Source organism: Nelumbo lutea, chromosome 5 (assembly GCF_056320005.1).
Source record: "Nelumbo lutea isolate HS-2025 chromosome 5, American lotus-T2T, whole genome shotgun sequence".
Taxonomy (NCBI): Eukaryota; Viridiplantae; Streptophyta; class Magnoliopsida; order Proteales; family Nelumbonaceae; genus Nelumbo; species Nelumbo lutea.
In genome coordinates, this window is record NC_142688.1 from 23,772,313 (window position 1) to 23,795,998 (window position 23,686).

Here is a 23,686-nt window from a genome sequence, read left to right on the forward strand (position 1 = left end):
CTGTGTGGCCCTTATGTTGCCTTTTGTCCTTTCTCAGAGCAGCTGGCTTTAGATGAGGGTACAGGACCCAACATTTCTCCTTTGTGTGTTTCTCACCACCACAATGTGTACACTTGAGGGACTTCTTGTTTGAAAATCTATTCCCCTTAGTGGAGACTAAGGCTGAATGTTCTCCAGGTAGTTCTGTTGACTGTGTCTGGGAGTCAACTTGCATCTCCTTTCTCCTTACTTCTTCATTCCTCACCAGGTAGTAGACATGGTGAAGCTCAGGTAATTCATCTCTTCCTAGAATCTGTGACCTTATACCTTCATATACAGGTTCAAGACCCGCCAGAAACTTGAAGGCTCTGCCCTCCTCAATCTGCTTATCATGCCTCCCTTATCATTAGCATTTTCCCAATCCAAAATCAAATGGTGGTCAAGCTCTTCCCAGAGGCCTTCCAGTGTTGCAAAGTAGGTTGCCACGGACATGTCTCCTTGCCTTAGGGCTGCAATGTCTTGGTTCAGCCTGTAGATTCTAGCATTGTTCTTTTTCTGGCCATATGTCTTAGATACTTTCTCCCAAATTTTAGCAGCTATGGGGAAGTGATGAACAGTTCTGGCCACCTTAGGAGTCATAGAGGCCAACAACCAAGACATGACTGTGGCATTTTCCTTGCGCCACACGGTGTATTCAGGACTGCCAATTTTTGGTTGTTTCTTGTCTCCATCCAAATAGCCTGTGAGCTCACGAGAGGTAATGAACAGCATTGCTGAGACAGACCACTCTCTGAAGTTATACTCATCTAGCAGCACACTTGTAATCTGCAAGCTGTGCAGATTTTGGTTTTCCAGGTTTGAGGACCTTGTAACAGGTCTGTTATCTCTAGAGGAAACTTCACCGGATAGTGAGGACATCCTGACTTCAGTCCAAGAGTTGTTCACAGTGCTGTAGGTGGTTCTGTTTAGGACTGGCCGAAGTGGTCACAGTGTTCACAGTGCTGGTAGAAGTGTTCACAGTTCGGGTACTGTGCAGTGCTGTTTAGGACTGGTCGAAGTAACTGAACCAGTTCACAGTGCTAGTAACTGAAGTTACTTCAGTTAGGGCTTGTTCTGCAACCTGAAGTAACTGTGCAGTGCAGTAACTGAAGTTCACAAAGTAGGACTGATAACCGACCTTAAGAGAATCTGTAACTGAAGTTACCACAGTCCTGCCCAAGTCTTGCTGGGGCACGAAACTGCAACTGTAGAGAAGGCTAAGTCTTTACCACTTGTTCTGCGCAAGTCTTGTTGGAGCACGAAGCTGCAACTGTAGAGGAAGCTCTCCCCCTTTCGGCTAGTGCTAGGACTGCTGAAATCAGTCCTCAACTAGGTCTGTCCTATACAGACCTCTCTTAGTAACCCAATAGCTACTATTTGCTGGAGATAATCTAGTAGGACATCTACTTCTGGGTCTTACTTCCCTTGAGTCCTACAACCAAGAGAAATCGTAGGTTCGAACTTGCTTTACTCTCTTACACTCCTAGGTCTTCACTGCAGCAACCTAGAAAAGGAAGAGAGAAGATGAAAAGACAGCAAGAGAAGAGAGTGCGCCTGCTGAAACCAGGAAGGAGCTAATGCTCTGATACCATGTGATCTGAAGAGCTATACTCGAAGTAGCAAGGAAGAGAAGAGAACCACAGAACTGAAGAGAATGTCGAACTGTACTATCCAGTCGACCAGTCCTTTATTTATAGATGAATATAGTACAAGGTACAAGAAATTACTGGGATGCCCCTGATTAGTGATGGGACACCCAGATGACTTAAATCATTAAACAGGATTAGGCCCATTAACACAAGCCCAGTTACAAGATAAGTTAAACATAAGAATGGGCTAATAAGAACTCTTATCAGCCGAACATCACTCTAACATTCTAACACAAACTGTATAGATGAGCTTGCTGTAATAAGAAACCCTAGAATCTGATCGGACCTACCAATCAACTTAAGAGTAGCTCTAGGTAGATCACAGGGTTCAGTCAACCACTAGGGCTTGCCACAGATCACTTTCAAAGAGATTCTCATGTGGTCGGCTGGTATTAGACTCACATGAAAAACCTTAACTTGGCTCTGATACCATGTAGGTTGTCAAGACTGCTATTCGGTCTTGATCACTAAGAGATTTCTGGTTCGATGAGAAGAGAATGTGAAGAAGATGTAGAAGAAAGAGTGATGGAAGAGCAATAGAACACAGAATTTTAGGAGAAGAACAGAATGTCCATATTCTGCCGCCGCCACTTTAAGTTAATATATATAGGTTATGCTAGTTACATGAAAGGACATATCTGCCCTTGGTGTTTACATCATAATTGCTAACAAATAACAAACAATATAAAACTGAAACTAGAAATAACAGAACAGAATAAATAACCACAGCTGTGACTAGATATATTCTACCATACGGACAGAGACTGTTCTCTACAGATGGATATACGTGATAGATGTTTGACTATGGATAAGGATAACCTGCAGAGGAGGGGAATAGGAATGAACAGTGATTTATGTGTATTGTGTTCTGAATACTCTCAAACAGTTAACCACATGTTCATACATTGTGAATATTAGAGAACTTTGTGTGTAGGTCAGTACTCAGTAGCATTTTGGGGTGCAAGGATGTGCCCTAGAAACATGGAAGCTTTTTCAATAGTTGGCAGGTGCAAGGCTTGAGTAAAGAGGGGGCTATAGTCTGGAAGGTAGCTCCTCTTGCAGTGTTATGGAGTATAATCTGAAAGATATTCCAGAATTTTTGGGAACAAGAGAGTTGGTGGGCATGCTGATCAGTAAACTAAAAGCAAAGTTGCTCTCATGGGTTGGTGCGCACAGTCTATTCAGGGGGAAGCATTGTGACTCTTATTTTGATAGAAGAGTGCTTTTTGTATACACATGGGTTGTATTGCTTGTATATTCCAAGTGTGCTGATCCTTGGTATGCATGGGCTTCTGCAACTTCTTCCTGTAGTTGTTTTAATGCAATGGTATACTTAATCTTACTCAAAAAAAAAAAAAGTTACAACTTCTATAGAATTTGGCTCTTGGAAATCTCATATGATTTTGGAATTTGTCTTCCCCAATCCCCACTGTGTGTGTGCTAGCATGTACACATGTGCAGGATCTTTGTTTGTGTATCTTCTGGCATCTGACAACCTTAGGGGCTATAAGGTCTATCTTGTGTTGACATTTATGATACAAATATACATCATGATTACATTCTGTAGTCTGACTAGCATACTTAAACTACATTTTATAATAGTTTATGCCAATAATCGCAGTAATTCATTAGGTATAGATCATTTTTGTTTTCTTTCTAATTGTATTATTGAAAATTCCTTTTGATAACAATTTCCAATTGACTAGAAGACACTGTTGTGTGGAGTCTCCTAAATAGATGAAGTGTCTGTATCAGACATACATCAAATTCCGACACTCCATGGATTCTTGATAGACACTTCAGTATAACATTTTCCTTCATTTACTTGCTTATTTGACATAAATGAATTGCTAATATGCACAATGAATGAGGTTGAAAGATTGATGAGGGATATTGGAGGAGATAAGAATGCGGGGTCAAAGGGGACAGGAGGAAGGGGGTTAAGTAATGAGTTTCTAGACTTGAGGGGGAAAATGAAAAGAGAGCAAAATGAAAATTGTCAGCTAGAATGTTAGAGGGTTGGGTAGTGCTAAGAAGAGGGCAGTAATTAAAGAGGCAATTAAAAAGATAAACCCAGATGTAATTATGTTACAGGAGTCTAAGAGAGCAGATTTTGATGCTAGGTGGGCTAGGAGCATTTGGAGAGCAAGGGGGGTTAGTTGGGCTACTGCACCTTCTTGCGGGTCTGCAGGGGGATTAATAACTTTAGGAAGAATGAGGTGTGCATAGCAATGGAGGAGTTGATAGATCAATTTTCAGTTTCATTGAAATTTAAGCAGGTGGAGGATGGCTTTGAATGGGTGTTAACAAATGTTTATGGACCTAATGATTATAGAGAGAGGAGGTGATTTCAATGTAATTAGGTTTTCGGAAGAAACAAATAATCCTAGACAGAGGGTGACTACGAGCATGAGGAAATTTAATCAATTTATGGAAGTTTTTGAACTCAAAGAGATTCTGTTGGCACGTAGTAACTATACTTGGTCCAACCTACAAGTGAATCCCATTTGTTCTAAGCTGGATAGGTTTCTTTTTTCAGTGGATTGGGAGGAACATTGGGGTAGCTTGACTTCTAGAGCACTTCCAAGGGTAACTTCAGACCATTGGCCTATTATGATTGGTGAGGAAGAGTTGGGAAACACATGGTCTGCCCCATTCAGAGTTGAGAATATGTGGCTACTCCACCCAGGTTTTATTAATAAAATCAAGGATTGGTGGTTAGAGAGTGATCTTGTAGTAGAATGGAATGGAATGAGGTTCCATAAGAAGCTACAATTTTTGAAGGGTAAAATTAAGGAATGGAATAACTTAGAATTTGGGAGGTTGGAAGAAAGAAAGCAAATTGTGATTGCTCAACTGGAAGATTTGGATGTGAAGGAGGGGAGGGGAGGTATTACACAGGAGAACAAAGAAAAAAGGTGGAAATTGCGAAAACAATTGGAGGATGACTTGTTCAAGGAGGAAATCAGCTAGAAACAAAATTCAAGGTGTAAGTGGCTAAAGGAGGGGGATTGGAATACAAAATTCTTTCATGTTTTGGAAAATGGGAGAAGAAGGAAAAATTTTATCTCAAGTTTGGAAGTGGAGGGGATAACCTTATCTAATCAGGGTGAGATTGCTAGGGAGTTTGCAAATCATTTCAGATCTATCTATAGAAAATCCTTAAGTAAGAGGGTATGGATTGAGGGGACGGAATGGCCAAACCTAAGCTTAGAAGATAGGGAGTGGTTGGAGAGAAAATTTGAGGTGGAGGAAGTAAAGGAGGCAGTATTCTCCATGGATAGATCAAAAGCTCCAGGCCTAGATGGTTTTACGACGGCATTTTATCAGGACTGTTGGGAGATCTTGAAAGAAGAGTTAATGATGGTCTTTGAAGAGTTCCACAGAAGAGGAGTGATTAATCTGGGGTTGAATTGCACATTCATTGCTTTGGTTCCCAAGAAGAGAGAGGCAACACATCCAAGGGATTATAGACCTATCAGTCTAGTTAATAGTCTATATAAGATCATTGTGAAGGTTTTGTCCCTTAGGATTAGACATGTGCTCAATACCATTATCTCAAATAACCAAGGAGCTTTTGTGAGGGGAAGGAAAATAACTGATCAAATACTAATAGCAAATGAGAGTGTGGAGGACTTCAAGAAATCAAGGAAGAAGGGTGTGGTCTGTAAGCTAGATTTGGAAAAAGCTTATGACTTGGTAGACTGGTCCTTTCTATTGGAGGTTGTTGGTTCGACTGTCTTAATTTGTATGTTTATCTTTGTTGGGTCTTAAGTCATTAGTTATTGGGCCTTAGTTACTGGGCCTAATCTTATTTAGTGTTTATTTTGACTAGGTGTCCCATCACTAATCAGGGGCATTCTTGTCTATTTATGTAACATTATGTAATGTTCTTATATATAATAGATTAGGGCTGGCTGAGGACAATTCTGCCGCCCATCTTGTATCTTCTTCTTCTTCTTCTTCTTCTTCTTCTTCTCTCATTCGACAGCCCTATTTCAGCAAACATGGTATCAGAGCACTAATCTTTCGACTGGTTACAGCAGCCACCTCTTCTTCTACTCGCAGTTAACTCTCTCACCTTTTTTTTTGTTGTTGCTGCAAAGAAACCCTAGGGTTGGTCGTAGAACACAACTGGACCTACATCTAGGGTTTCCCTTGGTTGTAAGGTCCAAGGGGAGTTAGACCCATAGGCTGATGCCCTAATAGATGCAGTATAGTAGACTGTAGCCATTCGGCTAAGATAGATCTGTGTAGAACAGATCTAGGCGGAAGGACTAATCTCAGCAGTCCTAGAACTGTTCGTGGGTGAGGTTATAACCTGCAATAGCAGTGCTTAGCACACAGTAGAAGCCAACACAGCAAGTTGCAGGCTACGGCAGCAGTGATTAGAACACAGCAGAAGGTAGCACAACATATTATAATCTGTGACAGCAGTAATTAGGGCACAGTGTGCAGTGTAGTACTCGGTGTTTCAGCTGTGTCGGGTTCTCAGGACTGAGTTTACAGTGCAACAAGTTCCGTAAGTGTGAAACAGTTCACTATATATTGCGTTTACAGTCTTGACATTTACGAGTAAGTGAAGATGTCTTCCATATCCGGGGAAGTGTCTTCTAGAGATGTTGGGGCTTGTGGGAGGTCTCCTAATTTGGAGAATCCAAATTTGCACAGCCTACAGATCACGTGTGTTGTTGGATGAGTACAACTTCAGAGAATGGTCTATCTCAGCCATGCTTTTCATCACATCCCGGGAACTCACTGATTACTTGGACGGGCAGAAGGAGGAACCCAAAGTGGGGAGTGCTGAATATGCAGCTTGGCGCAAGGAGAATGCTACAGTTATGTCCTGGCTACTTGCCTCAATGACTCCAAGAGTAGCTAGGACTGTTCAACATTTCTCCACGGCTGCCAAGATATGGGAAAAAGTTTCTAAAACCTATGGGCAGAAAAAGAATAATGCCAGAATTTATAGACTGAATCAAGACATTGCTGCCTTGAGGCAAGGAGATATGAGTGTTGCAACATATTTTGCTACACTAGAAGGACTATGGGAAGAGTTAGATCACCACCTTTTTATTGATTGGGAGAATGCCGGAGACAAGGAAAAGCATGACAAACAAATTGAAGAGGGTAGAGCATTTAAGTTTCTGGCTGGCCTAGATCCTATATATGAGAGCATAAGGTCCCAAATTCTGGGAAGGGATGAAATGCCAGACTTACATCATGTTTACTACCTTGTGAGGAATGAAGAGGTGAGAAGAAAAGAGATGCAGGTTGATACTCAAACAAAACTAGCTGAACAGTCTGTGGAACATTCGGCCCTAATCTCTACAAATCAAAGGGGAAATAGGCACTCTGACAAGAGACATCTGAAGTGCACCCACTGTGGAGGGGAAAGGCATGTGAAAGAGACCTGTTGGGTTGTCCATCCGCATCTGAAGCCAGCTGCATTGAGGAAAGATAAGAAGCATCTGAAGGGTCAATCTGCAAGTGTGAATCTGGCTACGGGTCAAAGTGATGATGGTTCAAAACACTCATCCACAGTTACTTCCTCTTCCATGGGACAAACTACTAATTCCCCTCGAACCGGGTCCTTGGGTTTTATTGCCGATGAGGTAGAGGTACTTAGCCGGGCCCTAGCCCGCCTAAGGACCTATTCTCTTCCATCCTCCTCCCTTGCCAGATCAGGTATTGTCTCTGCATTTAGTGTAACTAGTACTATTGATCCTGCCTCTTGGATTATTGATTCTGGTGCAACTGACCACATGACACACGTCTTCTCTATTTTCTTCCTATCATTTAATGTCTGGCCAAGATAAAATGAGGGCTGCTGATGGTTCTCTCTCTACCATCTCTGGGAAAGGAGTGGTTGACCTATGCAAGGACCTCTCACTCAAATTTGTCTTGCATGTTCCCAATCTTTCTTCAAATCTCTTATCTGTTTCAAAGCTTACCAAAAATTTGAATTGTAGCATAACCTTTTTTCCTACTCATTGTGTCTTTCAGCACAGATTGACTAAGAGAATGATTGGGAGCGGTCATGAGTGTGGAGGTCTCTACTACCTTGATGCAGACATAAGTTCGGCCTTGCAAACATCTGCTACTTGTAGTCAGTCCAATGTGGAGTCAATAGCTAGGTTACATCTGTGGCATGCTAGGCTAGGTCATTTATCGTTTTCATCATTAGAAGTGTTGTTTCCAGAATTATTCAAAGGTGTTTCAAGTCAAGAGTTAGTTTGTGAAGTCTGTCAACTATCAAAGCAATGTAGAACTGTTTATTCAACTTCGAGTAATGAAATTCGAGCTTCTTTTGACTAAGTCCATTCTGATGTTTGGGGCCCCTCTCCCATTATTTTTGTTGATGGCTTTCGATACTTTATCAGTTTTATTGATCACTATTCTCGATGCACATGGATCTACTTATTAAAAGCACGAGAAGAAGTGTCGCGGGTAACCATGACATTTTGCAAAATGATTGAAACACAATTTGGCACGAAGGTCAAACAATTCAGGTCAGATAATGCTGTAGAATACTTTGAAAGGTCCTTGAATCTGTTTATGGAGGATGCTGGAATGATTCATCAGTCATCTTGTGCTAGTACCCCCCAACAGAATGGGGTTGCTGAGCGCAAGAATAGGCACCTATTGGAGACTGCTTGAGCCTTACTATTTTAGCACAAAGTTCCAAAAACTATTGGTCTCAAGCAATCCTTACTGCATCATATCTGATAAATCAAATGCCATCCAAGGTAATGGGGATGAAAACTCCTTTCTCTGTTCTTTGCCCTCATCTTCCTGACTTTTCTCTTCCACCGAGAGTATTTGGTTGTGTATGCTTTATACATGTCAAGGATCCGAAGAAGACCAAATTGGATCCTAAGGCTACAAAGGGAATCTTTTTGGGGTACTCCCCTACTCAGAAGGGATACAAGTGTTATGATCCAGTCACCAAGAAAAAATGTCACAAAGGATGTGGTATTCTTTGAGTCTTAATCCTATTTTCATTCTTCCCAGAATCCTCTTCAGGGGGAGACTAGTGGGATGGAAGAAGATTCTTCTGTTCCCCCATTCTTTGTACCTCTCTCTACCTCATGCCTTCCATCTTCTCCTCTTGATCCACCTAGTTGTGGTATCTCGGGTGAATCTAGTGAGGCTCCCATTGTACCAGCTACTACTAGTGATGTTGCAAATATTACTGAAGACTCCAGCAGGCTACAAAGAGATATCAGAATCACCTACAACAGAAGGAAGAAGGGCCCTCTAACTCATGACAGCAACCAATTGGACTCGGATCAACCTGTCTCAAAAACTCAAGGTAATCCTATCAATTCCTCTAACTTGGATCTTCCTATTGCCGTTCTTTAGTCTACTCGTTCTTGTACTATCAGACACCCCATTGTTGATTTTGTGTCTTACTCACATTTGTCTCCTCGTTATTGTTCTTTTGTGTCTGCTCTCTCTTCTGTGCATGTTCCTACCAGGTATTCTGAGGCAGTATCTGACCCAAAATGGAAAGAGGCTATGGATGAAGAAATGAAAGCCTTAATGAAAGCAAGGACTTGGGAATTAGTGGATCTACCAGAAGGGAAAGGCACTATTGGATGCAAGTGGGTGTTCACTGTGAAGCATAGGGAGGACGGGTCCATTGAGAGGTACAAGGCTAGACTGGTAGCAAAAGGGTTTACTCAAAAAGAAGGGATTGACTACAAAGAAACCTTTGCTCCGGTGGAAAAACTCAACACAATCCGAGTTCTATTATCATTAGCTGCAAGTTTCTCATGGGAGATACATCAGTTGGACATGAAGAATGCTTTCTTGAATGGCGACCTGCATGAAGAGGTGTTCACGGATCCTCCAACAGGTTATGGTTTTGGCAAGAAGGTATGTAGACTGAGAAAAGCCCTATACGGCCTTAAGCAGTCCCCTCGAGCTTGGTTTGAGAAGCTATGTGGGGTCATGAAGAAAGGGGGTTACACTCAAAGTGGGGCAGATCATACCCTATTCATAAGGAAGAGAAATGGCAAACTTACGACACTATTTGTCTATGTGGATGATATGGTAATTATAGGGGATGATCAGGAAGAGATTAAAAGACTAAATGAGGTTTTGGTTGCTGAATTTCAGATCAAAGACCTAGGCCAACTAAGATACTTTCTTGGGATTGAAGTTGTAAGGTCCAAAGAGGGCATCTATATATGTCAGTGGAAATACATCCTTGATCTTCTTCAAGAGACAGGCATGATGGGGTGTAGGCCAGCAGATACTCCAATAGAACAGAATCATGGTCTACAGGAGTCAGTAGGAGAGGACTACCTTGATAAGGAAAGATACCAGAAGCTGGTGGGGAAGTTGATTTGCCTGTCCCTCACTCGCCCTGACATTGCTTATGTTGTACATGTTGTCAGTCAGTTCATGCACACCCCTAAAATCCCTCACATGAAAGTTGTGGAAAGGATCCTCAGATATTTGAAGTCTTGCCCGGGGAAAGGGATTATGTTCAGGAAAAATAGTAAAATTGAAGTTGAAGAATATACTGATGCAGATTGGGCTGGCTCTGTTGGGGATAGGAAGTCTACTTCTAGGTACTGCACCTTTGTTGGAGGAAATTTAGTTACATGGAGGAGTAAAAAACAGAATGTGGTTGCTGGATCTAGTGCAGAGGCCGAATACCGAGCTATGGCTCATGTGTTGTTGAACTTTTATGGCTTAAGATCCTGCTTGGTGAACTTGGAATAAAGATTGAGTGTCCTCTCAGGTTGTACTGTGACAACAAGGCTTCCATCAACATTGCAAATAACCCAGTGCAACATTATAGAACGAAACATATTGAGATAGACCGCCGCTTTGTTAGAGAAAGAATTGTCTCAGGAGAACTCTGCATTCCTTATACTCCTTCCAAGATGCAGATTGCAGATGTTCTGACTAAAGGGCTAGCTACAATGAAATTCGTGGACTTACTTGGCAAGCTAAACATGATTGACATCCATGCTTAGCTTGAGGGGGAGTGTTGGTTCGGCTGTCTTAATTTGTATGTTTATCTTTGTTGGGTCTTAAGTCATTAGTTATTGGGCCTAATCTTATTTAGTGTTTATTTTGACTAGGTGTCCCATCACTAATCAGGGGCATTCTTGTCTATTTATGTAACATTATGTAATGTTCTTATATATAATAGATTAGGGCCGGCTGAGGACAATTCTGCCACCCATCTCATATCTTCTTCTTCTTCTTCTTCTTCTCTCATTCGACAACCCTATTTCAGCAAACAGAGGTGATGACTAACTTTGGGTTTGGAGATAGATGGTGCAGGTGGGTTTTGGGGTGTATTCGGACTTGCCACTATTCTATTTTGGTGAATGGAACAGTGGTAGACTTCTTCCCAGCCTTGAGGGGAATAAGACAAGGAAACCCCCTTTCTCCTTTCTTGTTCACCTTGGTTGCTAAAGTCTTAGGGAGATTGATCTCTAGGGCAGATTCTAGAAGTCTAATCCAGGGGTGGAGAGTTGGCAGGGAGAACATACCACTCACACATTTGCAGCTTGTAGATGATACGATTCTTTTTTGTGAGGGAGGGGACATGAATTGGATCAGGAATGTGAAACTTATAGTACAACTCTTTGAGCAAATGTCGAATCTAAAAGTAAATTTTGATAAAAGTTGTGTTGTGGGTGTGAATATGGGGGAAAGTGAGATCCTTGAGTGTGCAAATATTTTGGGTTGTGAAGTGTCGAGTTGGCCTCTAATTTATCTTGGTCTTCCCCTAGGAGATAATCCTCAAAAATGAAGTTTTTGGATTCCAGTAGTGGAGAGGTTTGAAAAGACTTGCTTCTTGGAAGAAAAACTATCTATCTCTTGGAGGAAGAATCACCTTAATTAGGTCTACTCTAGCTAATCTGCCCATTTATTACCTTTCAGTTTTTAAGGTGCCTACAGGGGTGGCTAGCAAGTTGGAAAAGCTAATGAGAGACTTCCTGTGGGAGCAAGGGGAGGAAAAAAAGGATCATAGGGTTAGATGGGAGATGGTGTGTAGGAGTAAGCAGGATGGAGGGCTAGGTATTGGGAACTTAAGGAAGAGGAACTTGGTTTTGTTAGGGAAATGGTTGTGGAGGTTTTCATTGGAGAAGGAGAAACTGTGGACTAAGATAATTTGTAGTATTCACGGGCTTGTAGAGAATGGTTGGGACTCTGGGATTCTGGCTATGGCTACAAGAGCATCACTCTGGAAATCAATCCAAGCTATTTTGCCTATTTTCTCTCCTTGGATCAGGTATGACTTGCACTCGGGTAACCTCATAAAGTTTTGGGAACATGTTTGGGTTGGGGAGTCTCTCTTTGAAAGACCAATTTCCGGTTTTATTTGCAATCTCCACTTTCAAAAATGAACCAATTGCCACTTTCCTTGTTTCCTCAAATTCAAATTCTGGGTTTGGATGGAACTTGGGTTTGAGAAGAGCACTCAGGGACATAGAACTGGATAGTATTTCAACTCTCTTGTCCATCCTTGATGGGATTTTCTTGGAGCCTACAAAGACAGATAGTAGGATTTGGACTTTGTCTCCTTCCAGATCCTTTACTTGTGCCTCCTTCTTCAAAGCCCTAATACAACCGGAAATTCCTATTGGTTTGTCATTCCCTGTCAAGGAAGTGTGGTGTCAACCTATACCTCCGAGGGTTGGGAAGCTTTCCTAGAAAGAATTAACACAGGTGATTTACTTCAAAGAAAAAGACCCAATAGCTGTTTATCTCCACACTGGTTTGTTCTATGCAAAGCTGCTGGTGAGTCTGGTTACCACTTACTAATATCCTGTGTTTTGGCAAAAAATATTTGGGATTGGTTTGCTTTTTTGTTTGGGTGCAGGTGGATATCCCCAACTAATGTGCAAAAGTTTGCTTTCCTCTTCTTCTATTGAATGCTCAACAAAAAGATCAAGAATCATGTGGAGATGCGTGAGAGCTGCTGTTTGTTGGACAATATGGGAAGAAAGAAATGCAAGGATCTTTTCAGAAAAGGAGAGAGGTTTGGAAACTATGGTAGAAGTGATTCATATAAGGGTAATACACTGGCTGAAGACAATGAATGAGTTCACAGATTTTTCAACAGATGATATGTTAAGAAAATGGAAAGAAATTGCTAGCTCAGTCTCAAGCAAGAAGACTTCGAATCTCAATTGGAACCCTCCACCTCCTGATTTTATCAAACTAAATTTTGATGGTAGTAGCATGGGGAATCTAGGGCCTTCGGGTATTGAGGGGGCACTAAGAGATGAGAAAGGTTATGTAATAGCTATGTTCTCTGGCCCAATTGGAGTGGGAGACTCTTTGAGGGCTGAGGTGTTAGCAGCCTTGGAAGGGGTGTAAAGGGCCAAAGAACTTAATGTTAAGAAACTGATTATAGAAGGAGATTCTGTGATTATAGTGGACTGGTTAAAAGAAGACACTTCTAAGATGTGGAGCTATGGCAATGAAAAGAGAAAGTTCAAATGGCTGATCAAAGATATGGAAGTCCAGTGTACTTGGGTAAAGAGAAATACCGATTCCTTTGCTGATGGATTAGCTAGGCAAGGGTTAATAGGGCTTCTGGATTCTGGGCTCAGTTGTAATTTTTTGTGTTTTTCAGTTGGATGTATTCCCATAACTTGGGGAGTTAAGATTCCTTAGCTCCTTTTCCTTGTAATTTTATTTCATTATTAATGAAATCTGTGGTTATTGATAAAAAAAAAAAAATGTACAATGAATGCCATGTTCTCAAGAAAACCAGTATTAAGTAACAAAGATAAAGTTTAAAACCTTTTGTTTAGCTATATTATTGTTAAAATTTGAAAACTGACTGTTTAATAGTTTATACTTTTGAATAAACATCTCTATGAATCCTTATTTTTTCATCTTGCTTTGTCAGAGTGCCACTCTCATGTAGGATTTTGGTTCCTGTGTTTTTGTCCATGCAACACTGCTAGCAGAATTGTGTTTGGATGTGAGCTATTTTAATAGTGGATTGGGTCTTTTATCTAAGGGAATTTTGCAATTCAGATCAGATATCTTTCGAAAGCAACGTGGAAATCTTGTATGGGGTGATCATATTATCTTTAATATATAAACACCTTGTACTTTAATGTTTTTCTTGTTATGATGGTAAAAAATTCTTTTGAGTGTCTGGTAAATGTAATATGTGTAATTGCATAAACATTGTCATGTTCATTTGCTTTATGATGATGCCACATCATGCATGTATGGACTCCTTTTAACTTTTATGGTAGTGCTAAAAAGAGTTGTAGCTTTGAGCTTTTAAAGTTCCTTTAGTTGTATAGGTCCCTGGGATTTTCACCATGTGAGCTCCTTTGGTATTTCTAATACCCTTGAGTTGAGCTGTTGAGGCATTACGGGAATGTCCAACTTCTCCTAGAAGTCTTGAAGACTCCATTAGCTTGAGGGTGACATGATGCTCCAGAAGCTTTCATATTGTTTAGCTGTCCTTCCTTTTTCTTTTTTATTTTTTTTTAATTCTCTATGGTTGTGAAACAGAACCATTGTGAATGAAGATTATTTGAACTTAATAATTCAAGAGATTAGCATTATAATGTCAATAACTCTTATGTTTGTATCTCTTCTTTGCATTGCCATATGTTTTATATTGCACAAATATCTTAATTTATTAACCTTTTCCTGGTAGCATGAAGTACAAATATTTCATCAGTAAAAAGAGGGAAGAGTATCTCCCAAAAAATAATGAACACAATTGGATGGGTGCAAATGCCCCTCAAAATACACTGGGAGGATCTGAAAAGCAATAGCCCAAGGCTAATCTGTAGTGAATAAGCTTTTTTTTTAAATAATTTAGATGGATCTATTATTTGTGTGGTCAGCGGTACTGGACAGAATACAGACTAGAGAAAACCTAGTCAGAAGGGGCATTCAAGTGCAGGATGAAAGATGTGTTCTGTGTAAAAAAAGAACAGAAACCTCTAATCACCTCCCGATCCACTGTGATCTCACCCACTGGATTTGGGGGAAAATTTTGGATTTGTTTGGGGTGAAGGTGTATTTTCCACCTGATGTGAACAGCCTTCTGTTTGCTTGGCAGTTAAAGGGTCTAAGTAAGGCTTGAAGACTTGTATGGAACACTATACCTGCAGCTGTGTTCTGGGCAGTTTGGCATGAAAGGAATCAGAGAATATTTGAAGGGCGTCAAAATTCAAAAGAGGAAGTTCTTAAAAATATCATGGGCATGCTGTGTTCGTGGCTAGCTAATCACCCACTTTTCAAATCCAGAATTCCAGATATACATGTTCTTTTTTTGACAGAGCTCATTCTTGGATAGTTTTCTGTATGTAAATGCCTACTAGCTCAGTTTTTGTGTTTTGAGTTTCAGGGGTTTTCCTTTAGTACAGTTTCTCATTGTACAGGGAATTGGGCTGATTGTATATCCTTCATACTTTTTGTGGTTTAATACATCACCTTACCTTTTTCCAAAAAAAAATGATGGATCTATTATTTCTCCATTAGGAGCTTGGGATTCTTCTAGGTCACAGGTGCAGGTGCATTAATTACTCTTTGGTTCCTGTAGAGAAGATGGGCCGAATGGCCCATAGGCTGTTACTATATGTTATCTCTATGTTCTTCTCTGTAATGGGCTTTATTCTGGGCCCATACTCTTTTATGTTCATTTTTTTGTAATTTCTTGTCCAACTAAGAACCTCTCTTGTAATTACTAAAAGATTAACTTAATAAAAGTGTATTAGAGAGTTAAAGGGAGGTTATGTTCGAAACACTCGTCCTCTAACTCTCCTTGCCGCAGCTCTCTCTTCTTCTCTAATCTCTCTTGCTAGTCTCCTTTGTTTCAAACACAGTCCCCACTTCTAGGACTGTTTTTCAACTTGGTATCAGAGCAGGCCACTGCTTGGCGTGTCCCTCATGTGGTTCTAGTCCAGCCAACTACGTAAGGAGGTTCTAGGGTTGAGAGTTTACAGTCATCCGCCTGATTCTTGGAGGTCATTGGAGGGTTCCCAAGCTTCTACACACTTGGAGAAGGATTCGGTGATCAGGAAGAATCAGAGAACAAGTTGCTTTGCCTGATTTAAAATAAGAGAAAACAGTTTTTCGAAGTCATCCTAGAGGACAAGTGTTCGGCCTGGTTTATTGTACAAACCAGAGACTCTCTTACTGTAAGTCTTTGCTCAGTTGTTTCTGGGTTAATTTTTCACTGTTCTGGACTGTTAAAAGGGGCCGAAGTTTCCTTGAAAACAGTACTACTATTCGGCTATCCTCTGGTCTGACTTAATCCAGAGATTTCTGGGTTGTTTTTATCTCTTTTCTGGACTGTCAAGTAGCCGAAATACCCCTGGAATCACTGCTACTGAGACTACATCATTCGGCCACTGTTGCTGGACTGCTCCTACCCAGAAATCTCTAGGTTGTTTTTGGAGGTCCTATTCGGTTGATTATTGGGTTGGGAAGTTGCTGAGACTGTTAAAACTAAGAGGTACTAGTTTCATCTTCATTCCAGCCCCTTCTTGAAGGCTGAAACAGTAAACGGTACCCTATACTTTGAGGGATGAAACAGTAAACAGTGTGCTGTCAAGTATTGCACACTGAGTGTTCGACAGAATTTCTCTCAAGGACTGTATTTCTTTTGCCTTCCTCTTGGGACATCGACTGTTAGAATCAGAAATATCTTGTGTTTGGAGGTTGCTGGGTGTCTTTTGGAAGCTGAAACAGAAAAGAAAAGAATTATCATCGAACTTTGCATGATGGATTTCTCAAACTTTGAAAACAAGAATACTGCTGAATATGGGCAGATGTTGGGAACCCCAACCAATTCTATGCTAGCTGTAACTACAGTCAAGCTTGATGGGACCAATTACTTAGCTTGGTCACAATCAGTGAAAACCCATATTTGTAGCAAGGGAAAATGGGGTTTTATTTCTGGGAGAAAGAAAGCTCCTTCAGAGGATGATCCATCTTATGAGAAATGGGTACAAGAAAACTACACTGTGATTGGGTGGCTTGTGAATTCAATGCAGCCACAGATCAGTCAACATTATCTGTGGATGAATTCGGCTAAAGAGATCTGGGATAGTGTTGCAGAGACTTATTCCCAGAAGTTGAATGTTGCTAGAGCTTACAAACTGAGAAGTGATATGAAAAATCTAAGACAGGGGGAGAAGTCACTCGCAACATACTTCTCAATCTTAAAATCTATATGGCAAGAGATTGATTTGATAGAGGCTGTGACTTGGGATACCCCTAAGGATGCTGAAACATACAGGAAATTGGTTGAACGGAATAGGGTGTTTGAGTTCTTAACAGGGCTGAATTCTGAATATGATATTATAAAGCAAAACATCTTGTCCAAGGAAGATGTTTCATTGTCACAAGCCTATACTCTGGTCAGCAGTGAAGAAAGTAGAAGGCAAGTGCAGGTTCAAGGAGTTGGTATTAATGATCATTTTGCAAATATGGGAATTAAACCCAAAGGAGTTACAGAAGCTCACAGTGGCTCAGGAAGGAAAGAAGTGGTGTGTGAATATTGTAAGAAACCGAAACATTCAAAGGACAAGTACTGGAAGTTGCATCCCAATCTTGTACCTATCAGATTCCAGAAGAAGAATGATAGTAGAAAGACAAGAAGTGCACATTCAGCCACAGGCACAGATACAGAGGTTGAATCTACCAGTGCACAGTTGGCAGCCATGAAAGCTAAATATGAGAAGTTTGGAAAGATGATCAGTCAGCTTGAAGGTGCATCTTCATCATCCATCCCTTTTGGAAGTTCAGCCACCATTGCCTTTGCTCACTCAAGTATAAGGGCTTCCGCTAACCATGCATCCACCTCAGGTAAACACAAAACCCCTTGGATCATAGACTCATGTGCTTCTGATCACATGACCAACCTTTCCACTTTATTTGTTTCATATGACTTACTTCCTGGCCGTGACAAAATCACCTAGCTGATGGTTCTCTTGCCCCTATTTCCGGCAAGGGAACTGTCAAGGCTACAGACTCCTTACTCTTACCTTCCACTCTTCATGTGCCTAAATTAAATACCAATTTGTTATCTGTAAGTAGCCTGACCAAATCATTGAATTGTTGTTTAACCTTTTTCCATTCTCACTGTGTGTTTCAGGACCTGAAGTCTCAGAAGGTGATTGGGAGTGGCCATGAAGCGAATGGAATATACTTGCTCGACACCCCTGGCCAATGTTGTGATCATCCCAAGAATGTTGCTTTTGGTTCTACCTTTTTAGAGTCTATTAGTCAAATTATGTTGAGTCATTGTCGGTTGGGTCATTTACCTTTTTCTGCTTTAAGCCATTTGTTTCCAAAACTGTTTAAGGAAGTTAGTGCGTCCAGTCTCAATTGTGAGTCCTGTTAGTTGTCAAAGCATTGTAGAAAAAATTACCCTGTGAGCAATAAAAGATCCTCTTTTCTTTTTCATATTGTGCACTCTGATGTGTGGGGGCCATACCATTTATCCCAAGACTTGTGAGGCAATTTCATGAGCTTGTTCTAACTCAATTTGGTACCAGAATTAAGGTTTTCAGATCTGACAATGCAAAAGAGTACTTTGAGAAGAGTTTATCCTTGTATCTTTCGGACATGGGGGTTATTCATCAAAGCTCCTGTGTTAGGACCCCTGAACAAAATGGAGTTGTTGAGAGGAAAAATAGACATATTGTTGAAGTTGCAAGGAGCCTTTTGTTTGCCTCACATGTTCCCACAAGATTTTGGGGTGATGCTGTACTTACTGCTACCTATCTCATAAACCGTATGCCTTCCAGGGTTCTAGGGTTTAAATCCCCCTTCAGTCTTCTTCATCCAGACAAGGATCTCTTCCCAATTCCTCTTCGTGTGTTTGGCTGTACCTGCTATGTTCACATTCCAAGTGTGTAAAGACACAAGGATCTCTTTCCACAAATGTATCTTCCTTGGTTACTCCCCCACACAAAAGGGTTATTGTTGTTTTGATCCAAAGACTAGCACCCGACATGTCTCTATGGATGTTACCTTTAATGAACTTTCTCCTTTTTATAGTTCCTCTCAGGATGGACTTTGTCCACAGGGGGAGAGTCTATCACAAGTTTTTGCTCTTCCTCTTCCTGTCCCAGTTGAGTCTCTTGACAAACCTGTATCCTCACCAAATGAGTCAAAGGAGGATCAATCACTTCATACCTCTTGTTCAGGGGGCCCTATTTCTTTACCCCCTCGCCCTATCCATAATCCCAAAGTGTATCAAAGACAAAGATCCAGGAATGAGCAAGTGGTTTCCCTTACAACAGATGAAGCTCATACATTCCCAATCACAGATGAGATAACAGGTACTGCTTCAACTCCTTTAGAATCATCTTTTCCAGACCTTGATGTCCCCATTGTTGTTAGGAAAGGGAAGCGGAAATGTACTGCACACTGCATTTCCAAACACCTTTCTCATGACCTACTTTCTCCTTCATACTTTGCCTATCTCTCTTTTGTTGCTTCTAACCCCATTCCTAGGTCTGTCTCAGAAGCTCTTGGGATTCCAGAATGGAGAGATGCCATGGAAACCGAAATGGATGCTCTACATGCAAATGGTACTTGGGAGGTGGTGGATTTGCCTGAAAGGAAGGATCCGGTTGGGTGCAAGTGGGTTTTCACCATTAAATACAGGGCTGATGGAACTATTGAGAGGTATAAGGCTAGGCTTGTTGCAAAAGGGTATACACAGACATATGGAATTGACTACCTGGAGACTTTTGCCCCTGTTGCCAAGATGACATCTGTGAGGGTTCTTTTATCTCTGGCAGCTCACTTTGATTGGCCTCTCTATCAGTTGGATGTAAAGAATGCATTCCTGAATGGTGATTTACATGAGGAAGTCTACATGTGCCTTCCCCCAAGGATGTATGGGAAAGATATGCAAGGAAAGGTATGCAGATTGAAGAAATCTCTTTATGGTCTCAAACAATCTCCTAGAGCCTGGTTTGAGAGATTTAGAGCTGCACTTGTTAGATTCGGCTATGTTCAGACACAGTCGGATCATACTCTGTTTGTGAAGAGAAGTAGATCCTTGGCAGTGTATCTCATTGTGTATGTTGATGACATTATAGTGACTGGTGATGATGCCTCAGGCATTCTGGCTCTTAAGTCTTTCCTCCGTACAGAATTTGAGATTAAGGATCTGGGGGAGTTGAGATACTTCCTTGGCATAGAAGTTGCTAGATCCAAGGATGGGATCCTTATTTCCCAAAGGAAATATGTTCTTGATTTATTGTCTGAAACTGGAAAACTGGGTGCAAGACCAACTGCAACTCCCATTGATATGAGTCACAAACTTTCAGCTACAGATGGAACTCTGTTGGAAGACAAAGGGGTTTTTCAGAGACTTCTTGGGAAGCTCCTGTACCTGTGTATGACTAGACCAGACATTGCGTATGTTGTCAGTTGCATTAGCCAATTCATGCATGCTTCTAGAGATACTCATATGGCAGCAGCTGAACGGATTTTGTGCTATTTGAAAGGCTCTCCAGGGAAAGGAATCCTATTTACCAAGCATGACCACTTGAAACTTGAAGCCTATATTGATGTTGATTGGGTTGGAAATATGGATGACAGAAGATCTACTTCAGGATATTGCAGTCTGGTGGCTGGTAATGTTGTCTCTTGGAGGAGTAAGAAACAATCTGTTGTGGCCAGATCTTCTGCAGAAGCAGAGCATAGGGCCATGGCACATGGGGTCTCGGAATTGTTGTGGCTAAGGTCCTTAATGGAAGAACTTGGGATTGATCATGACAGACCCATGATGTTGTACTGTGATAATCAAGCTGTCATCAACATTGCTCACAACCTGGTACAACATGATCGAACCAAACATATTGAAGTTGATAGACATTTTATCCGAGAAAGAATCTCCTCCGGAGAAGTGTGCCTTCCATTCGTTACCTCTGAAGGCCAATTGGCAGACTTTCTCACCAAAGGCATCTCCGAGGCAAGACTTCATCATGACACTGGCAAGCTGGGCATGATTGACATCTATGCTCAGCTTGAGGGGGAGTGTAGAGAAGATGGGCCGAATGGCCCATAGGCTGTTACTGTATGTTATCTCTATGTTCTTCTCTGTAATGGGCCTTATTCTGGGCCCATACTCTTTTATGTTTCTTTTTTTGTAATTTCTTGTCCAACTAAGGACCTCTCTTGTAATTACTAAAAGATTAACTTAATAAAAGTGTATTAGAGAGTTAGAGGGAGGTTATGTTCGAAACACTCATCCTCTAACTCTCCTTGCCGTAGCTCTCTCTTCTTCTCTAATCTCTCTTGCTAGTCTCCTTTGTTTCAAACACAGTCCCCACTTCTAGGACTGTTTTTCAACTGTTCCTGTTCAAGGTCTAAACTTATGCTGATAACATGGTATTCTATTGTATGGAATGGTTGCTTCTTTTTTTCAGTAAGTCATAAGTATGTTATAAATCTATTTTCTATACAGTGGTTTTCTTGGGCTGGTCTATATCTAATTTCTTCTGTGTCATTTATGAATAGATTTGCAACCCTTGCAACACGTATGGAGCAGTATATTCAAGGACAATCTAGGGACTTGGTTGATCAGGCTTACACAAAATTTGTAAGTACTAGCATCTATTGTTTCATACATTATGTGCTGTCTTTTCCTTGTTGATGTTGTTTTCCTATTCTTGAACAAAGAAAAATATAATGTGACAAATGTTGTAGGTAATTGTGTAATGTTCAAAAACCTGTTGAGTTGGATGATGGTAGGACTAGGTCAGAAGTCAGGACTAGTTGAGTGACATAAAAATTGTCTCAGGATTCTTCAATGGCCTGGTTCTTCCTCTCTAGTTTTACATACTATCATCTCTGTACATTTTAATAGGTTATGCCTTTTATCAAAATAGGAATTTTTTGAAAATCCTATCTAGTTTTCTTTTAATTCCTCAATCTTGTCAGGGGAATTGGCAAGCTTCCACAGGTTGGTCAATCTAGTAGCTTCTCATGATGTCAGGCATAAATAATTCCCTTTAACTCATCAAATATATCAAAGTGAACTTAAAGAGGAGATGCCCAAGAAACCAATAGAACATTGAAGGCTGTATTAAGAATTGAAAATTGGGGAATGGGTGAAGTCATAAAGTATTCTTTTGTTTGATTGAGGTAGTGGACTCATGGAAATGGTGCATAAAGCTTTCTAAATGACCAATGTGGAGATCATTTTTTGGTGTGCCTTGGTGTTGGAGGAAACTTTCTTTATGCTATCTGCTGGGTAGAAGCTGAAGGGATTGGTCTATAGTGCTTGATAAAAAAAGTATTTATGATACTTGGAGTTGGTATGAGGTGGCTTATCATTTTCTATTATCCTGAGGAATGATACTATATGAGTGCACGAATACTTCCTTACTGTCTTGAGTTGTTGTGAGGTGGGCTATCATTTTCCAGTCTCCTGATCAATGATAACATAAGTAACATATAGAGAAAAGGTTTTTTAATCAGGTCAAGTAGGGAGCATGCCACATGACTTGCTATTTTAGCTATGTGGAGGAATGATGAATCTTCTGCCCAATCCACACCATTCATCAGATAATGAACCTTAGGCTCAGTTTGGAAGGAGTACAAATACAAATATGTAGAGTGCAAAACCTTGTATTTTGTGTTGTTTTGTATGTATTTGTACTCCTTCCAAACTGAGCCTTATGGATTAGCAATGTTTTGATTCTGTGTCCACATCAGTCCTATTCCTATCTTTGATCAGAGTTTTGTTCAATTAATAATAGCCATCTGAGGTGTTGTTCCATGGTTCTAAAAAGGGTGGTATGGTTCAAAAAATGTACCAACTTTTTCAGAAAACAATGCATTTTTTTAACCAAAAACTACAAATGAGGTTGTTCTTTTTGTGGTTCTTTTATTGAACTACAATGTGAGTATTGATTGTGTGACTCATCTATACATGTGCCTTCGCTACTTGCTTTTGGTTGTATGGTCATTGTTGAGTAAAATAAATTAATACTAGAGATTTATTTATGATCTGAGGCACACTATGATGGTGTTTGGTACTGTGGTGGGTTGAAGTCTCAACATTTGTGTTTTGGAGCAGCTACAGTAGTCCGAACCAGTGAAGAAGGAAGAAGATGAGGAAGAAGACAAGAGAAAGAGAGAACAGGAGGGTTTAGTCGAACTGATTAGTCTCCCATTCAGTCGACCCCCTTGTGTTTATTAGGTTCTAAATACACTTACAAAGACTAAACTGCCCTCACTTAAGTGTGGGGCAGAGTACTCTAATAAAACAGCCACATAAGCAAAGTACTTAACTGACATAAGATTACTAAATTACCCTTATTCGGCTCACTCTAACACTCCCCCTCAAGCTGGAGAATATGTCATATAATCCCAGCTTGTTACATAGATGATTCACTTTCCCTGAGTTTAGAGCTTTTGTAAACAAATCTGCCCATTGATCATTCGAGCCCACATGTTCTGTGTTTATCTCTCCAGCAAGGACCTTCTCCCTCACAAAGTGGCAATCAACCTCTATGTGCTTTGTTCTCTCATGAAATACAGGATTGGATGAGATATGGAGTGCAGCTTGGTTGTCATAATACAGTCTCATAGGTTTATCCATGTGAAACCCAATTTCTTGTAGAAGATTCCTCAACCACACTAACTCACAGGTAGTATGTGCCATGGCCCTATACTCAGCTTCAGCACTACTTCTGGCCACAACCGTCTGCTTTTTACTCTTCCACGTCACAAGATTTCCTCCAAGAAATGTGCAATAGCCCGTAGTAGATCTTCTATCATTCACTGAGCCTGCCCAGTCTGCATATGTATACCCCACTACTTCAAGTTTTCCTCCTGGTTTATATAATAGTCCACGGCCTGGAGCTCCTTTCAGATACCTCACAATTCTAAGAATTGCATCCCAGTGAGGTATACGAGGGTCCTGCATGAATTGGCTCACCACACTGACTGCAAAGGATATGTCGGGTCTCGTGATAGTTAGATAGTTCAGCTTCCCCACTAGTCGTCTATACCTTCCAGGATCTTCA

At 40.8% G+C, this 23,686-nt stretch overlaps 1 protein-coding gene across 1 annotated transcript in view; it reads left to right on the forward strand.

The window, feature by feature from the left end:
* Positions 1 to 23,686, forward strand: part of LOC148851021 (exocyst complex component SEC3A) — a 128,877-nt gene that overhangs the window by 92,414 nt on the left and 12,777 nt on the right. The window contains exon 19 of the mRNA XM_088942820.1: positions 21,171 to 21,252. Within this exon, the coding sequence (XP_088798946.1) occupies positions 21,171 to 21,252 (82 nt within the window). The remainder of the gene's footprint in view (positions 1 to 21,170; positions 21,253 to 23,686) is intronic.